The sequence below is a fragment of the Balaenoptera musculus genome, chromosome 8, assembly GCF_009873245.2.
Source record: "Balaenoptera musculus isolate JJ_BM4_2016_0621 chromosome 8, mBalMus1.pri.v3, whole genome shotgun sequence".
NCBI classification, from domain to species: domain Eukaryota; kingdom Metazoa; phylum Chordata; class Mammalia; order Artiodactyla; family Balaenopteridae; genus Balaenoptera; species Balaenoptera musculus.
The window spans coordinates 67,363,236-67,387,109 of record NC_045792.1 but is presented as its reverse complement, the minus strand read 5'-3'; the positions used below and the strand labels follow the sequence as shown (position 1 = coordinate 67,387,109).

The window sequence follows — 23,874 nt, the reverse complement described above, 5'->3', positions numbered from 1 at the left end:
CCCGCAAACCACAACTACTGAGCCCGCGTGCCACAACTACTGAAGCCAGCGTGCCTAGAGCCTGTGCTCTGCAACAAGAGAAGCCACCGCAATGAGAAACCTGTGCACCGCAACGAAGAGTAGCCCCCGCTCACTGCAACTAGAGAAAGCCCGCGCGCAGCAACGAAGACCCAACACAGCCAAAAATAAATAAAATTTAAAAATATATATATATAAATTAAAAAAAAAATAAAATTAGGGCCATCCATCTTCTGTGGTGTTTGTAAAGTTAAAAATAAGAAAATATACCTGAAACTCAGCCCTCTGTCTATTTGGGACATGAAGGAAATTCAGGTGCTACGTCAGAACTTCAGCAAATTCTCACTGCATGATGGAAGCCAATCAGATGAGAGGACTTGTCCAAGATATACACCCAAGATCAGAGATAAATCCTTACTTAAAGGTTGAGAATTTGGGTGGGTGTAACGACAAGGCTAGAAATAAGCACACTACAGCCACAGCTAACACGGCACTTGCTGTGTGTCTAGTACTGAGCTAGGACCCATTTATGCATCTTCTCATTTTAAAGAAAAAATGACTAACACTTTGTGAGCTCTCACTATACGCCAAGCCTGTTTCAAGAACTGTAAGAATATTAACTCATCTAACCCTACAGTAACCCAGATGTGTAGATTTTGGTTTTGCTATGAAAAATCAGAGCTCACAGGTAAGTTGATGTCTTTTCCGAGGTCTTACAACTAGTAAATGAAGAAGCTTAGCTTTGAACCCAGGCTGCCTTCAAAGCAGCTTCATGAGGTAGGTGCTTTGATTATCCCAGGTTTGCAGATAAGGAGACTGAGGCACAGAGGTTAAGCAACTTTCACAAGGCCCTATAACAAGGCTCAGATTCCAGACTTCAAGTTGGATCTAACTTCCAAGGCCATGACCATTCAGACTGTACATGTAGGTTTTGCCTTTCTGTAGAGTGCTCACCTTTGGCCACTCCGTTTTCTCGGGGCAAGAGAAACCTGGACCATAGTTTCTCTCACCTCAGAAATGCTCTCTTCCAGCTCTCAAATTGCTCAGATATTTGGTGTTGAGATTCGGTATTCCAGTAAGAACCTGGTTTCTCCCACCTTCCTTGCTTTAGCATATTTTTCTGGCTTTTAGCCTCCACTTTAAAAGCTGACCACCTTTCATGTTTTATCTGCTGAGCTCACCTTCAAAACACAGATAAAAGTTTAAGAGGGAGACAGAACTAGCCCAGGAGCTAAGTAGCCACTCAGGTCTGCAGGCAAGAAATGTTTACCTAAAAATTCAGTCAATGGAGCAAAGATGGAAGCACAGACTTGAAAAGCAAAGCCAAATGAATCCATGTCCGCTGCAGTAGGGACAGCCGGACAGATGTACAGCTCTCTTCAAAGGTTGCTTAGGGACCCAATAACCCTGAAAAGGCTGTGCCCTGAACTCAATGTGGGTGGGCGGATAAAGGAACATTATTCCTCTTCTTCCTCTTGGTTTTCCCAGGGTATGCGCAACAAAGCAAATGCAATTTGCATTCAATGACTGAAAGCCACTCACATCTGTAAATACTAACTGTCCCAGGCAGCAACACCCTCCAGAAAGCCTCTTAGCCCCATTTCAAGGAGCCAGATGTGAAGAGAAAGCCTTCTGCTTTCCATTGTTCTTTCCACTTGAGCGCAAGACCCTGGGAAGCTCCATGTGTGGGGAAAACATGACACATTTTGCTTTTAAATTGAACCAAGCTTATTATGTTCGAGAGAGTTTAATTAAACTCTTGCTGGCGGTTGTGAAAAAGGTTAGCTTCCTCCCAGGCCTTTCTTCACGGGTTCTCTGCAGGTAGTTCACACTTTTCCCTTCCAACAGAAGGTCATTAGGACCATATGATTATGCACAGACTCTGGAATTTTCTGAGATGTTCTGGGAGCATTTGACTTATAACTTTCAATTTAATCAATCAACTCAGTGGTATAGTAAAGGGATTATAACTATCCTACTCCCTGATCACAGGCGATTGGCTTTACTGCAGGGCCACCTGTACTAATCCTTTTCACTAAAATAAGGCAGGGCTGCCTGTGTTGTGATTTCCTTATACCCTTTGTTCTCTAATATGTTTGTTCTTTCACTCTGAATTTAACTGAGGCTAGGAAAAACCTGCAAGTATTTCTTTGTACTCATGCTTCACTTCTAGCCCAAAACAGTAGAGTTCTTGCAAATTGGGAGGGATGTTTGCCAGGACTGTAGTGCCTGGCACAGACCTTTGCAGAAACTACACTTGTGATTATAAATAGTTGGCCTTTCTTGGCATAAGCAATTCTTGAGGGTATATTTTTCAACTCATTGTTCGGAAAACTTAAGTACATAAATGCCATTAGGTTAAGCAGAGTTTTGTGTGCACATTCCTGGATAACCATACATAATGCTGTTGTTTAATGGACTTTGTATATTCCCTCTCCTACAATTTCATAAAGCTTTTTGGAGTTTAGAATATTTTCATGCAAGGGGAAAATTAAGTCTTTATTATTAAAGTAGGCCTTTCTTGGAAGCACAACACAGGAACTGGCAAACAGGTTTGAAGGAAATAGTAAATGAAAAATGCATGGGTTGGTGTCATGCTTAAATGTTAATCACATTCATTTTGCCAGGGAAACTGGTAGCGTTACAGCTTACGTAATAATTGATCCATGACTTGCCGATGAATCAAATCTTTCTTCCTCCTCAAATCAGTTCAAAACAGCTGACTATTTAAGCTACATGAATGAGATGCAGGAACGATGTGCTCTTTAAACTGCCATTCAGCAGGCATAAATGGCAAGCAAGTTATCAATAAATTAACTTACCCTTTCAGTGGTAATGGGACTTTACCTTGATAGACAAAAACAAAGTTATACTTTATATAATATATAATTTTGAATGGTCAATCCAATATAGGCGTGCTTATTTAAGAAAGGATATGCCCAAGAAATATAGTTTGTGGACTTCCAGGAGGAAGGCAGAATGAGAGGCTGTGAACCTTCCGATTTCAAGACCATTTAAATGCCAGTAAAATAGTCTGAAGCAAAGGTTTCAGAAATAGCAGTCATAATAATCCCAAGAAATGCAAGGAAAAATGAGTAAAAGGGGAAAAAAGTGATTTTGAACTATTAAGAATGTTTGACAGTATGAGAGATGTATGAATTAAGAACCTGGTTGCAGGGTGAGGTGGGGTTAGGGACTGTGGAATCAGTAAACCACAAAATGAAATGAAAATCAAAATAGGATTTAGAGAATAGTTGCAATCTAATTTTTAAACATGGGAAGATATTATACTTATTTCAGAAGAGCTCATTATGGGAGGAAGGTATAAGAAGAAGTCAACAATGGTAATACAGGTAAAATGGGGAATTGAGTGCTATTGGAAACTAAACAGAAAATGAACTGGGGGGAAATATGCAAAGCATGAAAGAGATATGAAACGATGATGAAGATGGACCTAGAGAATGGAGCACTCTGGGAGAGATAAGAGTTCCTAAAGAAAGGGAAGGAATAAGCAGGGTAAACTGAGCACATGCCTACACATAGTAGATGCTCTAAATAGATATGTGGAATGAATGAGCAAACAACAGAGAACAAAAAATAGATATTAAGAAAAAAGATCCACTAGAAGAAAAATGTCACCACAAATAAAATATGAAGGTATAAATAAAGCCCTATTTAAGATCCCATTTTAAAAATGAGATCAACATGCATCATCAAATATTTTATTTTATCTATAAAAGAAAAAGAAAGTATCCTGTAAGGAGCTAGGTTACAGATTTTATGCAAAGGATTAGAACTCATAAGTGAATAAGGACTACATTTTCTTTCATTGTAATAGAAAACCATGTACAAACCACAGAGTTAAAAGCTGTATAATTTGGGTGGTTTTTTTTTTTTTTTAACAACTTGATTGGAGTATAACTGCTTTACAATGGTGTGTTAGTTTCTGCTTTATAACAAAGTGAATCAGTTATACATATACACATATCCCCATATCTCTTCCCTCTTACGTCTCCCTCCCTCCCACCCTCCCTATTCCACCCCTCTAGGTGGTCACAAAGCACCGAGCTGATCTCCCAGTGCTATGCAGCTGCTTCCCACTAGCTATCTATTTTACATTTGGTAGTGTATATAGGTCCATGCCACTCTCTCACTTTGTCACAGCTTACCCTTCCCTCTCCCCATATCCTCAAGTCCATTCTCTAGTAGGTCTGCGTCTTTATTCCCGTCTTGCCCCTAGGTTCTTCATGACCATTTTTTGGTTTGTTTTTTAGATTCCATATATATGTGTTAGCATATGGTATTTTTTTTCTCTTTCTGACTTACTTCACTCTGTATGACAGACTCTAGGTCCATCCACCTCACTACAAATAACTCAATTTCATTTCTTTTTATGGCTGAGTAATATTCCATTGTACATATGGGCCACATCTTCTTTATCCATTCATCTGTTGATGGACACTTAGGTTGCTTCCATGTCCTGGCTATTGTAAATAGAGCTGCAATGAACATTTTGGTACATGACTCTTTTTGAATTATAGCTTTCTCAGGGTATATGTCCAGTAGTGGGATTGCTGGGTCGTATGGTAGCTCTATTTTAGTTTTTTAAGGAACCTCCATACTGTTCTCCATAGTGGCTGTATCAATTTACATTCCCACCAACAGTGCAAGAGGGTTCCCTTTTCTCCACACCCTCTCCAGCATTTATTGTTTGTAGATTTTTTGATGATGGTATAATTTGGGTTTTTATCCAAGCAAGTTGTTATCTAAATGCAAAGACTTTCACACATTTTTGAGTCTTAAGGAGTTTAATCACCAACTAATGAACAATTGTTGGCTTCAAAGGTTACTTCAAAAAGAAATCTGATCTTAGAAGATAGACATGAAAAACATGATGCTGTTAAAAATAGTAAGAAATCCTGAATTAGTAAGAATTTATTGAAGAGATAAGTAAATAAGAACAATAATTGGGAAGAATTATTTGTGATAGGAGTTGGGAATTAGGAGAATTGTTAAAATAAATGTAAATTAAAATAAATAAGTTGAGTAGTAAGTTAAATCAATGGAGAATGCAAGTGAGGAAAAAGTTGAGAAAAACAAAAATGGCAAAGGTTTCCAATAAAAGTGAATCAAAAGATATTTTTCTATTAAAATATGGATATATAGATAAAATAGAATATCTTTGTTGTTTATATTAAGTTGATAGCTAATTGAATTATCAATAAGAAGAAGGTTGTTGCCAAAAGGAATAAACAAAAGCAATCCCAAGCAAATGTACTGTCTATATAACACCAAGAAAATCTAGAAAAAAAATTAATTGTAAAAACTGAGAGGTAAAAAGTTAGAATGGCAGAACATAAACTGAATAGGATTAAAATAATTAAAACTTTAAACAATCATGTGGGAAGCAAAACAAAACAGAGAAACAAACAAATACCCCCCCAATCGCACCCCTCCTGCCCCCACCACAAACAGAACACTTCCAATTGGATTAATGCAATAATTTACTGGGAAACTTTTAGAAAGGCTTAGAAAGTCTAAAAATAAGAAAAAATAAATTTAAAAAACACTAAAAAGATAAATTAATCAAAGTGAAGGAAAAGCAGGTGGGGTGTCAGATACAGTTTAATTTAAGGCAAATGTTATTAAAGGAAGCTAATTATGTTAATTATGTGATGATAGAAGTCAGAGTTAATAATGAGAGCTATGATATTATGTCTATAGGACACAAAGAACATAGCAACAAACAGAAAGCAATGACTGTTAAAAATCAAAGAGAAATTATAAGTACACAGTTTTAAATCAAGATGTTAATACCCCATTACCAGAATATAAAAAGTCAAGAAGAAAATGATAAAGTAATAGAATAAAGAGCCTGAAAAACATAGGTAAATTTACCATAATACAGCAGTAAGGATAGATATTGCCAAGAATTAAATGGAATGAACGACAAAACAACAACAAAAAACTCTGAAAGTTTACTGCTGATTCCTGAAGAGATGGCGAATTAGCACACATTCCTCATTCCTTTAAATTCAACCCTGGGAAACTTCAGAAACAGAGGGAAGCAGAGATCCATGGAACTAACAGAGACATTGAAATAACGGGAAGCTTAAAGGCTGTCCTGATGGGGGGCGGGGATGGAGTAGAAGCAGCCAGAGGTGGGAGGTGACCTGACCTGAGAGTAAGAGAATGGATGCAGGAGGAGGGAGGAGTCCTCTTCTTTCCTCTGACCCACTGGTGGGGGGATGGATTTGGGAGGACTGTCGGAGTTCTCCTATTTCACCCCTTCTGACATTGCCAACAGAGGGCCATTACTTGTCCTGCAATCCAGATGTCTGCAGCACCATGCAGCCCTATTCCTGTCCCCAGTCATAATACTCTCAGGGCAGCAGAAACCTCTTCTAAAGGGTAGAGGAGATGAAGGGAACTCGGGCACCCTTGGGTGTACATTTCTCTAGCCCTTCCCTCTCCAGATTCACAGAGCTGGGAATCGGAACCTAAAGAGATCCTCTCTTCCTATTCCTGCTTTGTGTTGAGCGTCCGGATGAATCCCTGATTGGAGAAGATACACAGTGGAATGGAAGCAAATGGAGGAGTTGATAGCAGTGATGTGATGCTTGAGCTTTCTTCCCTGGTCTCCTCCTTTTTCTTTCCCTTAAACACATCTGAAGGGATACCACCTAGGATTTGGCCCTTTCATCACATACTATCAGGCCTAATGGTTAAATCATCAGAGAAGTGTAAGACCATCTGCCACAATAACTAGATATCAAAGGGTACAACTAGTAAAAGTGAAAGCAAACTAAACACAAAGCAGATTAATTGCAACAGATGGACCAAAAATTTAACGTAAGCATAATACATACCCTCAAAGACATAGGGGGTATACTGTAATAGAAAGCAAGAACAAGAAGTAAAGAAAAAGAACCAAATGTAAATTGGGTGTTAAACAAATATTTATAACAAATATTTATTGGTATCCCTGCCAAAGATGCACGGCCTGAATCTAATCACGAGGAAACATCAGACAACTCCAAACTGAGAACGTCTACAACTGCTTAGAACTCTCAAAAAATGTCACTGTCATGAAATTAAAAGAAGGACTAAGGAACTGCTCCAGATTAAAGGAGGCTAAAGAGACATGACAGGTAAATGCAGTGTGTGATCCTGGATTGGATCCAGGACCAGACTTTGTATTTTTCATTTGCTACAGAGCAGTGCTCTCCACTATGGGAACCACTGGCCGCATGCAGCTAATGAATAATTGAAATGAGGCTAGTCTGAATTGAGATGTGCTCTAATTATAAAATACACACTGGGTTTTAGAATGAAAAGAAGAATGTAAAATATCTCGATTATAAATTTTATATTAATTACATGTGGGAATGATAATATTTTGGCTATATTGGCTTAAATACAATTTATTATTAAGATTAATTTCACTTGCTTCTTTCTACTTTTTTAATGTAGGCACTAGAACATTTAAATTACATTTCTGGTTCATTATTATGGCTTGCATTATACTGATATTGTATAGTACTGCCATAAAGAACACTACAATTAGTGTACTTTGAACAAGGTATGTAGATTAGATAATACTATTTTATCAATGCTAATGATGAATGTATTGTAATTTTGTAAGAGAATGTCCTTATTCTTAGGAAATATATGCTGAAGTATTTAGAGGTAATGGAGCAGGCATGATTCTACTTATTCTCAGAAGTTTAGAAAAACATAAAATGTATATATATTTATGGAGAGAGAATGATAAAGCAAATGTAAACCGTTGGCAATTACAGAGTCTGGGTGAAAGATAATAAGGGGTTCTGTGTACCGTCTTTCCAACTTTTACATCAATTTGAAATTATTTCAAAACAGAAGTTTACAAAAACCACCCCCACACAACGGTTAAGACAAGCAGCACAGTAGTGGGGATAAAAAGCAGGGTGGTTAGCACTGAAGAAGGGAGTGGTGTGGTGAAGAAAAGTGAGGAACTCGCTCCCAGAAGGTGGCAGAAAGTATGAAGAGAGAGAACATTTAAAGTAAAACCTAGATGATATGGAGATCAGTAGAAGTGACATCTCGGTCACTGGAGGCTCAGAAAGAGAGAAAAAAGGAAAGAAAATATTTGGAGGAAAAGAAATCCCCCAGAATTAAAGGAAGAGGCAAGATGTCATATTTAAAGGACTCATAGAGCAGAAAAGTATTTTTCAAAAAGAAAAAATCCACACTTGGTCACATTAATGGTGAAAATTAAGAAATTAAGAATTAATTAAGACCATCAAAGATATAATTTAAAAAACTGAAATGCAGGAAGAGTAGATCACCTGGATAAAAACCAAAAATCAGATTGACATTGGACTTCTTAACAGCTGAATATAAGAATCCAATGTATGAAAGAAAAGGTTTTTGAACCTAGGTCTCATATTCAGCCACATGCTATTTAAATGTGACAGCATGATAAAAATATTCTCAGGCACATCAGGCCTTAGGGGGTTTGCCTTTCCAAAGACCTGCTATGGAAATACTCTTGTAAGAAGTACTCAATATGAAAAATACTAAAAAGCCATGGGCGATCAAAACTTCAGTGAAGCTTATGGTTGTGTAAAAAAGCAAAGACTAAAGAAAGGAAAAAGAAAACATCCATATGATATCACTTATATGTGGAATCTAAAATATGACACAAATGAACCTATCTATGAAACAGAAACAGAATCGCGGACATAGAGAACAGACTGGTGGTTGCCAAGGGGGTGGGGGTTGGGGGAGGGGTCGAGTGGGAGGCTGGGGTTAGCAGATGTAAGCTTTTATATATAGAATGGATAAACAACAAGGTCCTACTGTGTAGAACAGAGAACTTTATTCAATACCCTATGATAAACCGTAACGGAAAAGAATATAAAAGAAGAATGTATACACATATAACTGAATCACTTTGCTGTACAGCAGTAATTAACACAACATAGTAAATCAACTTACTGCAATAAGAAAAGAAAATATCCATAACAATTCAGAAGTGAAGTTTTATCAAATAATCAATACGAAGTGTATATTTGGGTACAGGGATCACAGAGACCAAAGGAATGAGAGCATGCTAATGTTCTTGTTTTTTGTTCAGGGAAGATATAAATATTAAAATGCTTATGAAATCAATAGAGGTAAATAAACACAAGCATGTGTCTTAAATTAAAGGCAACCACCATAAGAACAAAAAAAATGAGTCAAATAACTTTTAAGCCAGCAGGAGAAAACTGAACTCAGGCAATGGAAAGAAAAGAAGTAGTTTCAAAAAATATAAAATAAGATGGCAGAAAAAATTTTTAACATGACTGTAATCACAATAAATGTGGGATAGATGGAATGAAACAAAACAAAGCCAGAGGGACCTTGCATGGACCAATGATGCTCGTGTGCCATAAATTAAGGAACATATCCTTTGGCACCTGGCGTGGAAGAAGATAAAAGGCTTTCTAAAGTAAACATATATGAGGTTATTAAAAACAAAACAAAACAAAACTCTGTAAATACAGAAAAGCAGAAATTACCTATTACACACACTCTTATCAAAACAAAATAAACTTTCAGTGAAAAAGTGATCCAGAAAGAAACTGAACTAGCACATGGAGATGACAAGAGGGCTTCTCTGTCTCCACCTAGACTCTGGGCTGAACAAAAGATCTTCCCTGAGAATTTATAACCACGAGCTTGGAGTCTGATATTATTCCATCGTTGTGTACCTTTGTGTTGCTCTAAAGAGGTCTGATCCTTTGTTACCCGTTTTTCTGAATGCTTTTAGGGTTGTCCCTCTCCCCATTATTCTAAACTTTCATGATGTTGTGTTGAGCGCTTTTTCATTCATTGTGCCAAGCATGTGGTTCTGTTCCTGTGTTCTGTACAATGAACGGGCTCGGTCCTTCTACACTACCCTCTGTGCAGGTACTTAGGATTCATCTTCTCTTGCTCTACTAGGCAGCTGCCACTTGTCCATCTGTCTTTCATCTTCCCAGATTCTGACAACATCTCTTGTATGATGTGGCCTTCTTTCCTCTTTTCTTGTCTTTGTGGATACATATATATTCCTCTAGTGTTATTTTTATGGAATTTGAGGAAAGGACAGTGATTAATGTGTGTATTCAATCTGCATGTTTAATGGGAAGACCAGATTGTTGATTTGTCCTTCTCCGATCTCAATCCATACAATAGTGAGTTGTTGCCATGAGACTTCCCAGAGAGATGGAGAGAAGGGAGGAGAAAAGGGAGAAGAAACCATTTAATCTGTTCTCTTTGCTCCTTCTTTCATTGAAACGGTGTGTCATGACACATGCGCTTGGTACCAAATTCTATTTCCTGGCAACATACTCTGTTTGTGACTCAGCCTGGTGGTGGCACAGCTGGGAAACTCTGATGGGCACCATTACTCAGCTTGGAAAGAGATTTCCCAGTGCTGATGGGAAGAAGTAGAATTATTGTTTGTTGAATGTTTAATTGTTTCTAAAGTTAGATCAAGAGAAGGGGGCTGTGGTCCACATGTGGCTCATCACTGTTATAGGAACTGGACTAAGGAAACCCACAAATGGTCTTATTCTTAAATGGGAAGAAACTCTGCAAGCTAAATATTATAAAGCTAACAATTCTTCCCAAAGTAATTTGAGGATTTAATGCAATCCCACTTAAAATTCTGGCAGGATCCTTTACAGAACTTGATAAAAATGATTTCACAATCATTTATAAAATAGAAAGACAATATCAAGGAATATTTTAAGAAGAAAGAATACCTCCATCTCCAAGCCAGAAACCTGGCTTGTCAGCTTTGATGCTTCTCTCTATCTCTCACTCCTCCACATCTAATCCATGACAGAATCTCCCTCTAAAAGGCATCTCAAAACTATCCTTTCTCTCCATCACCACATCCACTGCCTTAGTTGGAGCTACCATAATCATTGCAACATTTTCCTAACCCATCTTCCCTTACAGTACCTGCCCCTTCCAATGTGGTCCCACTCAGCAGCCATATAAGGTCCTCTCTCCCTCCTGCCCCAACCTCTTCAGTGTTTTTCCATTGTTCATCTCCCTCCACTTTCTTCCTTGCTCATTTCATAACTGCTTCTCATCATTCATTCATTCATCAACACTATTTATTGAGAGGCTTTCAATGTGCCAGACAATGAGCTAGGCCCTGGGGAGGTAAATGAGCAAAATCAAGCTTGATTCCTGCCAACACCCTAGTGGCTTTAAAGACAAAGGACAATAAACATGAAAAAAGATTCAAGTGTGTTAGTAATTAAACCAATGTCAATTTAAAATAATAAGATTAATTTTTTTATAACCATGAATTGGCCAAACCCAAATGAAAAAAGTTATATTGGATGCTAAAGAGGCTGGAAGAAACAGATGTACTTATTCATTATTTTTAACATGGTGAATTGATACAAATGTTTTGGAGAAGCATCTGGCAAAATGTCTCAAGAGCCAAAAAAAAAGTCCATATCCTTTGATCCAGCAGTCTTACTCTTGGGAAATTATTTCAAGGAAATAATTCAAAGGAAGGTGGAAGAATGGAGGAAGACTTGAAGAAGGAAGTTTTTTATTGCAGTGCTTTCTGTGTTAGCAAAAGACCTAACATCACCTAGACGTTCAATAAAAGAACAGTTAGATATGTGGTTTAGAGAAAGCTGATGTAATAAATTATGACTATGGAAACAAAATCAAATGCAAAAAGTAGGACATGACGTGTTCAAATGTGATGTAGAAACTCTGTACACAGTTGAATATATGAAGAAATGAAAGCAGTTGCCAAGTATTAGAATGGTAGTCTTTCATGTGATTGGATTTAAGAATTAATAATTTTTAAAAATTAAGTGACCCAATGGAAAAGATGGCTGAATTCATGGTAAAACTAACTTTGATTCTGTAGAGTATTCCAGTGGCCATGTTTATATTCTAGGCAATGTATTGCCAAATGAAAAAAATAATTGGCTCCTGGAAAAAAATGTCCGTTTCATCAATGTGTATTTGTCAAATGGTGTTAAAATCGATGCTATATCAAAAATGGGGGCAGTTGACATTGTCATGGGAGATTACAGAGTCTCTGTGGGGTAGAAACATTTGTCAAAAACCCAGACGCTGTGTTCAGCATAAGAGAGCAAAGAGACTCAGCATCTGTTAGGCAACTCCCAATCTCCTGGTGAAGACTGGGCCTATCTCCAGCCCCTGGGACATCCCTATGCGGTAACACTGCCTGGTCACCATGTTCCTGTAAAGAACGAAAGCTCCTGGAGCACAACAGACTCGCAGTACCAAGGACAGACCCTGGGGGGCATGCGCTTCTCCTAACACTGCAGGGTTCCAGAGCTCAGCTCAGGCTCAGCGAATCCAGACCTCTGATTTCTTAAGTTATGCTCTCCGCAGCACAGGTCTTCGTAGAGTGCGGCCAAGCTATTCAGAATTTGGTAGCAGTTGAGACCATGGTGGTATAGCAGGGCCTTATTAAAAGATGCTTTGTGAATGAGAGATTTAATTTTACTGCAGAGGAGAGAAGACTGCCTTGTGACAGTCCCCAGAGGAAGGCAAAAGGGAAACAGGAGATCTGAGCTTTGATTTTGGTTCTGAATTCTCTCTGGCTATGTGACCTGAGCCCTTAATTTTTTTGTTTTTGTTTTTTTTGGTGCTTGGGTTTTTTTTTTTTTTTTACTTATAAAATTAGGAGGTAAAATTGCATGATCCAGCCTTTAAATGGATTTCTAGATACTACTCACTTAGGAGTGTTTTAAAAAGATTTCACTTAGCAAATAAATGAATTAATGATTGAATGAATAATAATAAAAAAAAAGATTTCACTATTTCCAGATGGCCAGCAGTGATTTATGGCATTACAATCGGAGGGAATGCCAGAGGTCATTTATACCATCTTCCTGCCTTCCTTACCTCAGGCCTATTTAGTTCCTCCAAGAGAGAAGGGTATCATGGATACAGAGAGTACTTTGTTTTCCAAGAGAGGGAACCCCAGAAACAGCATTAGGAACAAACCAGTTTGTATAATGATTGAGAAGAGCCACCTGCAGATGTGGCCCACCACAAGAGACGGCTGAAAGCACAGGGTGCAGAGTCCAATGTGAATTCTCAAGGGCAAGTTCCCAAAGATGACTGAAGGACAGACCCCTTAGGCTGCTATCTTATCCTATTGCAGAGGTTCTCAAGTGTGGTTACAGACCCTTGGGACCACCCCCCTTGCCCCGCCCCACCACCGGCCCTTTCAGAGGGACCTATGAGGTGAAAACTATTTTCATAATAATACTAAGACAAAATTTGCCTTTTGTAATGTGTCGACATTAACACTGATGGGGCAAAAGCAATCATGAGTAAAACTGCTGGCACTCAGTGCGGGTCAAGGCAATGGCCTTGCACTGTATTAGTCATTAATGTATTCCTCACCGCCAGGGACTTGCTGCAAACAAAAGCCCCAAAAGTCAGTTTCACTTAAGAATGGCCTTGATGAAACAATAAACATTATTAATGTTATTAACTCTCTACCTTTGAGTATACATGTTTTTATTATTCTGCGTGACTAATTGGGAAATACACATAAAGCCCTTCTGCTATATACTGAGTACTGGGACTGTCTTGAAGAAAAGCACTTGTGCAATTGCTTGAGGTGCAAGCTGGACAATTTCATTGTCATAAAACATCATTTTTACTTTTAAGAACAAATGACAGATTATGGTTATTCAGCCTTAAGAATTTGGCATACATTTTCTTAAAAAATGAAATAAGCCTGTCACTTCAAGAAAAACACCTGACGGTATTTGCTGCCAATGATAAAATTTGAGCTTTCAAGCAAAACTTGGGATCTTGGGAAACTTGTATCCACCACCATGAATTTGATAGCTTTTCAATACTTAAACACTTTACTGATGAGACTGGAAGTGATCTTAACGAATATGATTTTTGATGTTGTATAATGAAATGTCTCAATATCTGGATTATCTGCATAACTCAGTAAACCAATATTTTCCAAATGACTAATAGATGATGTTATAAAATCATTCACTTGTGAAAGATGCATTCAAAGTGCAAGGGGAAAGCAACACATTTTAATGTAACAGAGTGTAAGTTCATTGATATGGTTTCACATTCTATATTGTAATTCTCCTTTAAGAAACTACCATTTGCAGAGTTTTGGTGTAGCATCAAAGAAGATTATCTGTAATTATCTGAAAAGGTTATTTAAATATTCTTGCCGTTTCCAATTACATATCTGTGTGAGACAGAATTTTCTCATATACTTAAACCAAAAAAAAAAAATATGCCACAACAGGTTAAATGCAGAGGCAAATATGAGGATCCAGGTGTCTTCCATTAAACCAGGCATTAAAGAGATTTGCAAAAACGTAAAACAATGATGCCCTTTTTACTAAATTTCTTTCGTTTGGACAATATAGTTATTTTCATAAAATATGTTAACATGTAATAATTTAATCATTGCTAATTCATTATATGTTACTTTTAAAGTTAATTAATAAGTGACATTTTAAAATTTGTTTTAATTTTTGAGATGGTGAAATATTGAGAGACACAATCCATATTAACAAAAGTATATTGGAGTTCTCAATAATTTTTAAGCCCGTAAAAAGGGCCCTGCTCTGAGATGCTTGCAGAGAAAGTGGAATTTGGGATGAGTAATTAATAAGAGGAGGACCTGTCACGTATCAGCTTGCACTACTGTTGAGAAGTGTCATGACTTAATTGGGCTAAATGGCCAGGGTTGGTTATCAAGACAGAATCATCCCTGGAGGGGTAAAATGAAAATCGTCTATTACCTAAGATTGGCAGAAATCACTTTTGTGAATATTGAATTCTCACGGTCCTGATTAGACCTTGAAGGGCACCTTCTTGTGCCCTTCCAATTGCCTCCAGTGCCCCTAGTGTCCAAGTCCATCCCTTTCCGTCCAGGGAAAGTCCAGGCCTGTCCCTGCTCGATACTGACCATCATGACTAATGTGGGCTAAAAATCTGCCTCCTGGGTCATGGTGAATGCCACTCTGAGTCCAACAATCAGTACCCAGTACTTGGGGAGGCCCCAGGTATTTGCAGGCACTAAGAATGAAAGAAGAGCATGCCGTGGCTTTTGTCCTGGAGGACTTCTCAGTCTGGTGGAGAAGAAGGGCTCCTGAAGAAATAATTACAGTATGATGTGATAAATGCTCTTCTGAACATAGTGGCCAAATTTTTTCCAACCAAAAATTAGGACACACTCTGACATCTGACAATGAAACAATTCTGGGGGACTTGAAACACATGTCTGCTATACATATTAAGAAACTCCCAACAACTCCGCAGAAATTCTGTATAGGTTTGTACTTGATTTGGCCCAAAGACCCAGAAACAATGGTCTGTACCCTTAAAAAAAAATTCTGGAAATAACAGTGTCAGAACAGAAAAGAGCAAGAAACGCCTTAGGATTACAGAAGATGAGTAATGGGCCCCTAACATTTTATTTCCTCTGGGTTAGTGGATGTGAGGCACTAGAGGACATTTTTTCCATCATGCTTGTTCCAAGTGGTTTTTTCCCCTCCAGGCAGAGAGTCCAAGTTTGTTCACACAGGTCTCCCACATCAGCTGAAGCAGATCAAGCTGAATCCCAGAGTCAGAAGAATGAACTAGCATGAGGCTTCTAAGATCTCCAGCCTTGATTACATGTGGCTAAAATTAAACAATAAGGTTCTTGATCTGCCAAGACATGGAGTCTCCTCTGGGTGGGCTGTTTGGGGACCATGTAGGTTATGGTCTAGACTGGGTCTTCTTAAGTCCCAACCACGTACCCTTTGCCCCCACTCCCTTTGGGGCTGACCCAAATCCCTCTTTTTAGTTTCTTTCTCCAGCCTCCCTGTTCTTTCCCAGCTGTGGCAACTCCAAAGTGAAGTGAACAAGACTAAAACACACAGTGAACCAAAACATGCTCAGTGCCACACATGGACATCCTTCCACCCACAGTTAGAAAGAATGGGCTACACTGGGTCTCAAAGGCAATCCAAACGAAAGGCAGGACAAGGAGCCTGACAAACCCCTTCTGCATCTTGGATCCACTACCATTAGCCATTCATTCTGAGGGTTCTGCATCCGCAGATTCAACCAACAACGGGTCATAAATGTTTGAAAAAAAAATTCCATGAAGTCTCAAAAAACAAAACTTGAATTTTCCACACAATAACTACTGACCTAGCATTTACATTGTATTTACAACTATTTATATGCTACTAGGTATTATAAATAATCTAGAGATGACAAAGTATACGGGAGGATCTGCCTATGTTTTATGCAAATACTACGTCATTTCACATATAAGGGATTGAGCATCCATGGATTTTGGTATCTGTAGGAGTCCTGGAACCAATCCCCCTCGAATGCCAAGGGACGACTGTACTTACATTGGACTAGGGGCAAATCATGATGTCTCTGTGATCTCCAGTGAGCTCATTCACAAAAGCCCACAAAAGGTTATTTTGAGGATGAAATGACAACATATGTAAAAATGCTTGCCACTCAGTAAGCTCACTATTCATAGTTATAATTTTCATATCATTTGTGTGATTATTTAATTAGTGTATGTCTCCCCATTAATCTCTGAGTTGCATGAGAACATGGGTTGTGTCTTTTTTATTCACTGTTATATCTCTAGTGTTTAGCACAGTGTCTGACACATGTTAGGCATTTGATGAGACAACTGTTTGATAAAAGGGAGTTGCTAGGGTCCTGATTAAGGATTTACTCTAAAACAGCAAGTTTGGGGTTGCCTGACAACTCTCATGGATTCGTACTGGCTACCTGGAGCATGGTGTAATGAAGATTCTAAGGTGGTATCTGATATATTACCAATACACGCTATGGTTGAGGATGTTGAGTATTTGTTGACCTTGGCCTGTGCAGTCAAGAGCAGGTGGTCCCTTTTGCCAGTTCTTTCCAGCACAAATAGGCTGGTTGTATGGACAGAGCCACTTCAGGAGGACTGAGGTTACCAAATATCTGACCTGAAGATAAGCAGCATGACCTCAGGAATATTTTTTAAAATCACAGATAAGAAAACACTTAGAACAATGCTCTGCAAAGAAGCTGAAAGCATATGACTATTATATCTGCCTGTCTCGATGAATTCACTTTCTTGGAATGTGTTTCATGAGTGCACTGGTAAGAAGGAGAAGCTAGTATATCCCACAACCAGAACTTTGTAATACACTCTCCCCCAACCCATAAGGAAGCTGTTCTACTCACGAGGGTAATCCTTTGGGTGTGTCTTCTCAGACCAGTTCCCATAAAATGTGAGCCTGTACTTGGCAGTTCCACAGGCGCAGCAGTCTAGGATTGGTTTGTCAGTCACCCCGTCAAATGTGGAGTCTGAAAGAGTCAGGAAAGTCACCAAGTTAGGAAGCAGCGGTGAGTCATTTATAGGACAGCACCATCTCGGTCTCGTTCTGTCTTGAAGGCTTGGGAAAAGAAGATGAGGTACAGTTTTCACCGATTAATAACTCAGAACCAGGTCCAGCTATAAAGGATTTTATATACCTCTAAGGGTGATAACTATATATTTTGCAAATTAAAAAAACATCAGAACATTTGCTTTAATAATGTGAGGAGACCTATGGGACCAATAAGGCAGAATATTTGGGATGGGGGCCCATCTTGATATATATTTTCTGGGCCCGAATCTCCTTCCCCACCCCTCACACAACAGGATTTCTCCACCAGATTTTAAGAGGAATATGCCTGTGTGTGTTTTCTCTAAGGAATATTCTCTGGGGCCAAATTGCCAGGACCAGAAAAAGCTTTGAAGGAGAGCAATGAGAACAAGCAGAGGGACGTAAAGAACTGCTGAAAATTATTTCTAAAAAGATATGCACGTATAGTCACGTCACTTCTTATCAAGCTTTCAGAGCGTTTACTGGGAGGGTTGGGGGTTTGGGAATATGTCCATAAATTCAGGTTTACTTCTGAGCATAGAAGCAGCCGGGAAAAACTCAAGATTCCCAATCCGCCCCCACTTTTAACTGCGAATAGCTGATAAGTGGAGAAAGATTACATGAATAAATTCAGTATTTCCGACTGTCAAGCCCACATCCCTAACTGTGCATTGTTGCTTTTGGTCTGTTCTGCTTCCTGCAAGATGAAACAATGTCTACAGATGCAACTTGCTTCAATTGCTTTTTCTTTGTTTCCTCTGGAGGTATTAACATAAATGTTCTCTCTCTCTTTGCAAGTTGGACATTTATCCTTAACTATTATATAAAGAGCAGCAACAAAGAGTATAAAAATCTTTTTGAGTGTTAGGAAGAGCATTTTACAAGTCTTCCTTATGGAATTCACTGGGTTCATTTGGTTTGAATATGCAAAACCAGTGATGGGTGGAAGAAGCGAATTCTGGGTTCGAGGATGGAGACAAAAGTATGGGATATTGTAATAATAACTATATTGTATAGAGTCCTCATACATGCCGATCCCTTTCCATATATTGTCTCATTTGATCCTGACAAACCTAGGAGGTCAGGACTTTGGTTAACCCCATTTTATAGATCATGAAACTGAGGCAGATTAGGTGACCAGCCCAAGGCCACAGGGTTAGTAAGTGGTGTAGGCAGAACTGGAGCTCAGGTCTTTTTGAGTCTGCAGCCCATGCTCTTAACCTCTACACTATATCACTGCAGGAAAGACCTTCTGCTGGATAGGTCTGCATAAACACCAATGAGAGAAACTGGTGTGTGTTTCTCTTTTTGCTTTTTCAAATGAAGAATGGTACATTTAAAAAATTACCTCCCTACATTACTCCAGAATCTCCGAAGAAGAGATCTGAACCCCCCCCCCCCAAATAGAAATCATTGTTTGGCTACTTTTTGTACACTAGGAAGAGGCTAGAGCATTGTTTGTGTTAGGAGAAATCTTCCCACTGCCTTATGTACACGAAGTCCAGATCTGATTCCTGTGTGAGCCACTTTGATACTTAAGGGACAAGCACTATTGACTATATTTCAGGAAAGGTAGCATATATGAGTAACTCCTGAAGGTTCTTCCTTTTCACATTTCCATTATGATCACTTACGTTGTTAAAAAAAAACTAAATTAGTTTTGAAAAAGGAATTCAGAGCTAAGAGATACATGCTGGGGTTTCAATTGTAACTACTAGGCGCTGTTAAATGAGGCAGCAATAATCTCTCAAAAAACCAAAATAAGGCAAACTGGTAGCTTTACCTTATCAAAAGGGCTCTCAGATATAAGTAGTGAACTTAAAGATGCATCCAGGGGTTCAAGGGAATGCACTTATAATAAACCTTTTGGAATTCCAAAGGAAAATAAGCTTCCATTTAAAAAATAAATTTCTAAGTTTGAAAATAAAAACAGACATACTGTTTCCTACTGAGGAAAAGCCCACTGAAAATGAATCAGGTTTTCAAAGGGCAGTGATAACAAGTGTTAACTTACCCCTCTTCTCCTAACGGTGCAGGGCTTGCCCAATACAGGTAATTGCAGGCCCTGCAGCATCTCCCAAGCTGTCCCCTCCCCCCTCATTTCTACTCTTAATCCATCAGCTTTCTTTTCTACTGTCATCCTTTATTCTTTGCTCCTCTTCCCTTGTCTTCTTTTTCTCATGATCCCTTCTCTGCCCACATTTTCCTCTCATCTCTGCTCTTCCCTTCATCTCATCTTTTCCTCTCTTTGTCTCTCTCCCTTAGTTGTCTATGACATGGTATTAAAGAGAGTATATGTGTGCATTTGCTTATTATAGGTCACCTTTTGGAATATTTTATGTTTTTCTGTTTTTAATTGTAAGTAGCTTAATGTTTTATGTTTCTTTTAAAAAATAATGATTGCCATTGCTTTTAATCTGTGCAATTCTTAATTTTCCCCTATGGATAAATAGCTTCAACTGAGGAAAAAAATAATAGATACTAGTTTCTCTCTTCCTTTCCTTGATAGATTTGATTTGACTTAACAAAGAGTGTGAATACCTTAATGAAAGAGCTGGAGATAATCAAGTGGGCATACATATTTAAGAAAAATCCCTTTGCTCTATGCTTATATCTTAAAGACTTTCTGTACAGGATCTGCTTTGCTAACTGATGGATTTCCTCATGGGTCTGCTGTCTCCAGGGATCATATACAACAGCACCTAATGATCCTATAGCCCAAGTCCTGCCGGGTCTTTTTTTTGTCCACAAAGTTGCTGTTGGAAAGAGGTCTTCTTATACAGATTCGTGCTTAGTCATTTTGATAGGATCTCTGCTTCAGAAGTGGTAACCAATAGAGATTTGCAAGGTCACTTTATTGACACTGTATCTGCAGGATGTTAGCATATTCATAGCTTAGACAAGGCTTTCACAACATCAGGACTGAGGCTTTGGAAAGTGCAATTTAGTTGATGGTTGCTGTCAGTACATGGGGCTGACAGTGAAGTGTCTTCTAGGAACCCTCAAATCTGGGAAATAAGGCTGTCCTCTGAGAGTCAAACTAACAAAACCTCACCACAGTGGCCATGATTAGCCAACCAAGAGGTGAGCTAGAATAGCCACAACTCTAACCCACGGGACCTGGATGTCGTCTCATGGAGGCTGGGCAGGGATGGGATTGTCCATTAGGAACCAAGAGCCTCAAGAGTTGAGACGTTCTGGGTCTGGGGAAAGGCTAAGTGAATCTGTGGACTATGAAATACAGGAAAGCCTCAACAGCCATGCATGGTGTTGCCCACCTGGAAACTGCCCTGGGCGCTGGCCCACAGGTTGCAGCTCTCTGGCGCCTTTGGCAGGCATGACCCTAATGCAGGGCAGCCAACTCTCTCCCCTTTGGCTCTTTCCATGCTCTCCAAGCAGTCCTCCACATAGGACCTAGTTTCTGCTCCAGCTCGTCTACAGGGAGACCTATGCTTTGACCTACCCAAAGTAACAATCCAAGCTACTGAATTGGGAGGTAGTCACTTTGATAGAAAGGCAGTGGTTAGGGCAATGGCTCCTAGGTCCAAACTCTGACCTCCCCTACTAGCTGTATCATGTTGAGTGAGCTCTTTAAACTTTTCATGTCTCAGGCTTCTCATTTATAAAATAGGTATGATATAATAGTCTTTACCATATAGGATTGTTATGCAGATTACATGATTAAGGCATGTGAAGTGCTTAGAATGGTGCCTGGCATGTAGCAGGCACTAAAAAAAAATTAGTTATTATTATTATTTTCCCAGAAGACCTTTATCAACTTTTCTTTTTCTTAGTAGCTTACAATTTGCTAGAAATAGAATGATTTCTTCTGAAAACACAAATTGTTCTAAATGTAAACAAAAAGTCTGCACAAATTAATAGAAATGAAAGAGTGAAGATGTATAATTTCAGAACATTTTCCATGTTCATTTAGTTCTCTAATGACTTCTAAACACATTTCGATGTTTCAAAGTTTACTTTTTCATGGTGGATTAATAGATAAGCTTTGGAATGTAGATAACAATAGCTAACACATACACATATATATAATATATATATGTATGCGTATATATGTATGTATGTGTATATACATGTGTGTATATATATGCATATGTATGCGTGTATATATGTATGTGTACATATCAATATACATATCAATATATATATTTACTATGTACCAAGGAGGCACGGCACTACTTTACATACATTAAGCTGCATGACGAGGAAGGGCAGAGGCAGGATTTGAAAGTCAGCTGGATCTGAATCCAGGACTCCGCTCCAACCTCCTCAGTCTCCTTGGTCCCTATAAGCTTTGTTAGAACACCTTCAAGGAGAGGGAGTTGATGAGACTGCACATCCAAGGACCAGATCCTTGAACGAGGTGAGATCACAACGTCAATGCCCCCTTGACATCCCCGTTTCCCTAGAGAAAATCCCCTCCCTTCCTGCCTGGGTGCCCCACAAGTTCCTGCTAGTGATTACTCCAGACAACTGTTAAAGGACTTTTTAAAGGTACACAATTGTGCGTTCCTTAATTAAGTCCTGTGAATTGTTCCAAGGAACCTCTTCAGAATAATCACTGTTTCACAAAAATAAGGAGACGACGACACCAATATAAGGTACATATCTCCTACCCAGGGAATCAAGCAGAGTAATTAGAGTTTAAGGCAGATCCAATTATCCACAGCACACAGCCAGATTAAAAATCGGAGCTACGTGAGGAAGCAGAACCCAGAGGAACACAGAAAGCCCAACTGCCTTAATTCCTGCAGCTGAATGCTTGGACTGAATGAGCCACCTTCCATTTATCTAGCCCTCTCTCACCCACACGTCCACAAATCCTTACCTTGTTCACAAAGTTTCTTGGTCAGAGAGCCCTCATCTTGAAAATAAATGATGCGTTTCTGTACGATGCTAGCCCTGTGGGGAAAGAGGACACAAGCACATGGTGAGGAGGGCAAGTCTGGGGACGTCAGATCCCTGCTTGTCCACCTACAGCTGTGTGGCTTTGGGTGAGTGCCCCCAACACTCTGTGCCTCAGTTTCTTCATTGGAAAACTGGCATTAAGAATAATATCTACCCCGCGAAGAGTGGCCCCCGCTTGCTGCATCTGGAGAGGGCCCTCACACAGAAACGGAGACCCAACACAGCCAAAAATAAATAAATTAAAAAAAAAAAAAAAAAAGAATAATATCTACCTCCTAGGATTGCTGAGAACTAAATAAGACAATGTATGTCAAGAGTTCAGCATATACCTAGAAACCACTCAATAAATATTAGTTATTGTGGTGGTGTTGGTGGTGCTCATATTATTATTAAGGTAGGAAGGTGAACTAACAGCATTTTTCAATAACTTTTCTCAGTGGTTCATTTACTCTAGTTTCGTATCAGATTATTGAGGCCATTTATAGATCAAACAAATTCAAATCAGGAAAGCATGTCAAATTCTCTTCCTGAAGGGGAAAATAAAACCCTAAAAATATATTTTGATTTGTTCTGAAAATGTCATTCTATATCTTTCCTGAAAGACTAGACGAAACTATCTCCTACGTTCTGAACAAAGACAATTTCAGCTGTTATATCTCCCTCTTAAACATGTCAAACATAGGATCTTAGAATTTGGAAAGAATATTTTGAGGTTGAAAAATGACTTGCTTTTGGCCAGCATATATTTTCTCTTTAATCTAGGATTGCACAGACATACTACTGCACAGTTTATTTTCAGCTGGCCTTGAAGAGGCCTGAAACCCAGTGTTCCAGTAATTTGAAAGTCCACAACACAACATTGAGATGGTGCCAGTGGATCTTGAGCCATTTCTATTGATTTTCTTCAGCAATGTTACTCAATCAAAAGGTAATTTTCACTTTGATTTTCCCTATTTAACAGATAAAGGGAGCCCTCGACTTCATCACAGCTGACCACACTGAACCAGGGACAGTCACACAAGCTGCCCTGTGTCACATGATCTCAGACCCAGGAATGCGCCCAAGTGTGCATGGATCTGCAGAGCACAGAGGAGGTTCTCTCGATGGTCTGGGCCTAGGCCAAAATCACTTTCCAAAGAAATGTCTACTGTACACTCAGTCTTTCACAAAAAAGTAAAATTGAGGCCAGCCTATTAATGTCTTTTACAGTCTTTCCCCACCCAAGAGAGAAGAGATGTTGAAATAAATGAATGAAATATACTTCCTATTGACACAAGCTACTATAATTATTTATCCATTCTGTTGACCATCAAGCAGAACGTTTCTTTGGGCCAAGAGAACACTCTGGAGAACACTCACCCCAAAGCCAAATAACAAAGCCTTCTGTTAGTTGGAGTATCCCATCACCTACCACAGTGCTTCCAGAATGTTCCCCAGTGAAATTGCCTCAGGGACCCCTGTGGAGGGCAAGGAGTAG

The 23,874-nt window shown here is 39.0% G+C and overlaps 1 protein-coding gene across 2 annotated transcripts in view; it reads right to left on the bottom strand.

The window, feature by feature from the left end:
* SPON1 (spondin 1) overlaps positions 1 to 23,874 on the bottom strand; it is a 270,634-nt gene that overhangs the window by 133,823 nt on the left and 112,937 nt on the right. For both annotated transcript variants that reach the window (XR_005020852.1, XM_036859677.1), the window contains exons 4-5: positions 22,318 to 22,391; positions 17,287 to 17,409 (exon numbers count right to left, since the gene is read on the bottom strand). Coding sequence is in view for 1 of the 2 variants with exons in the window: in XM_036859677.1 (XP_036715572.1) it covers positions 17,287 to 17,409; positions 22,318 to 22,391 (197 nt within the window). In the remaining variant the exon portion in view is untranslated. The remainder of the gene's footprint in view (positions 1 to 17,286; positions 17,410 to 22,317; positions 22,392 to 23,874) is intronic.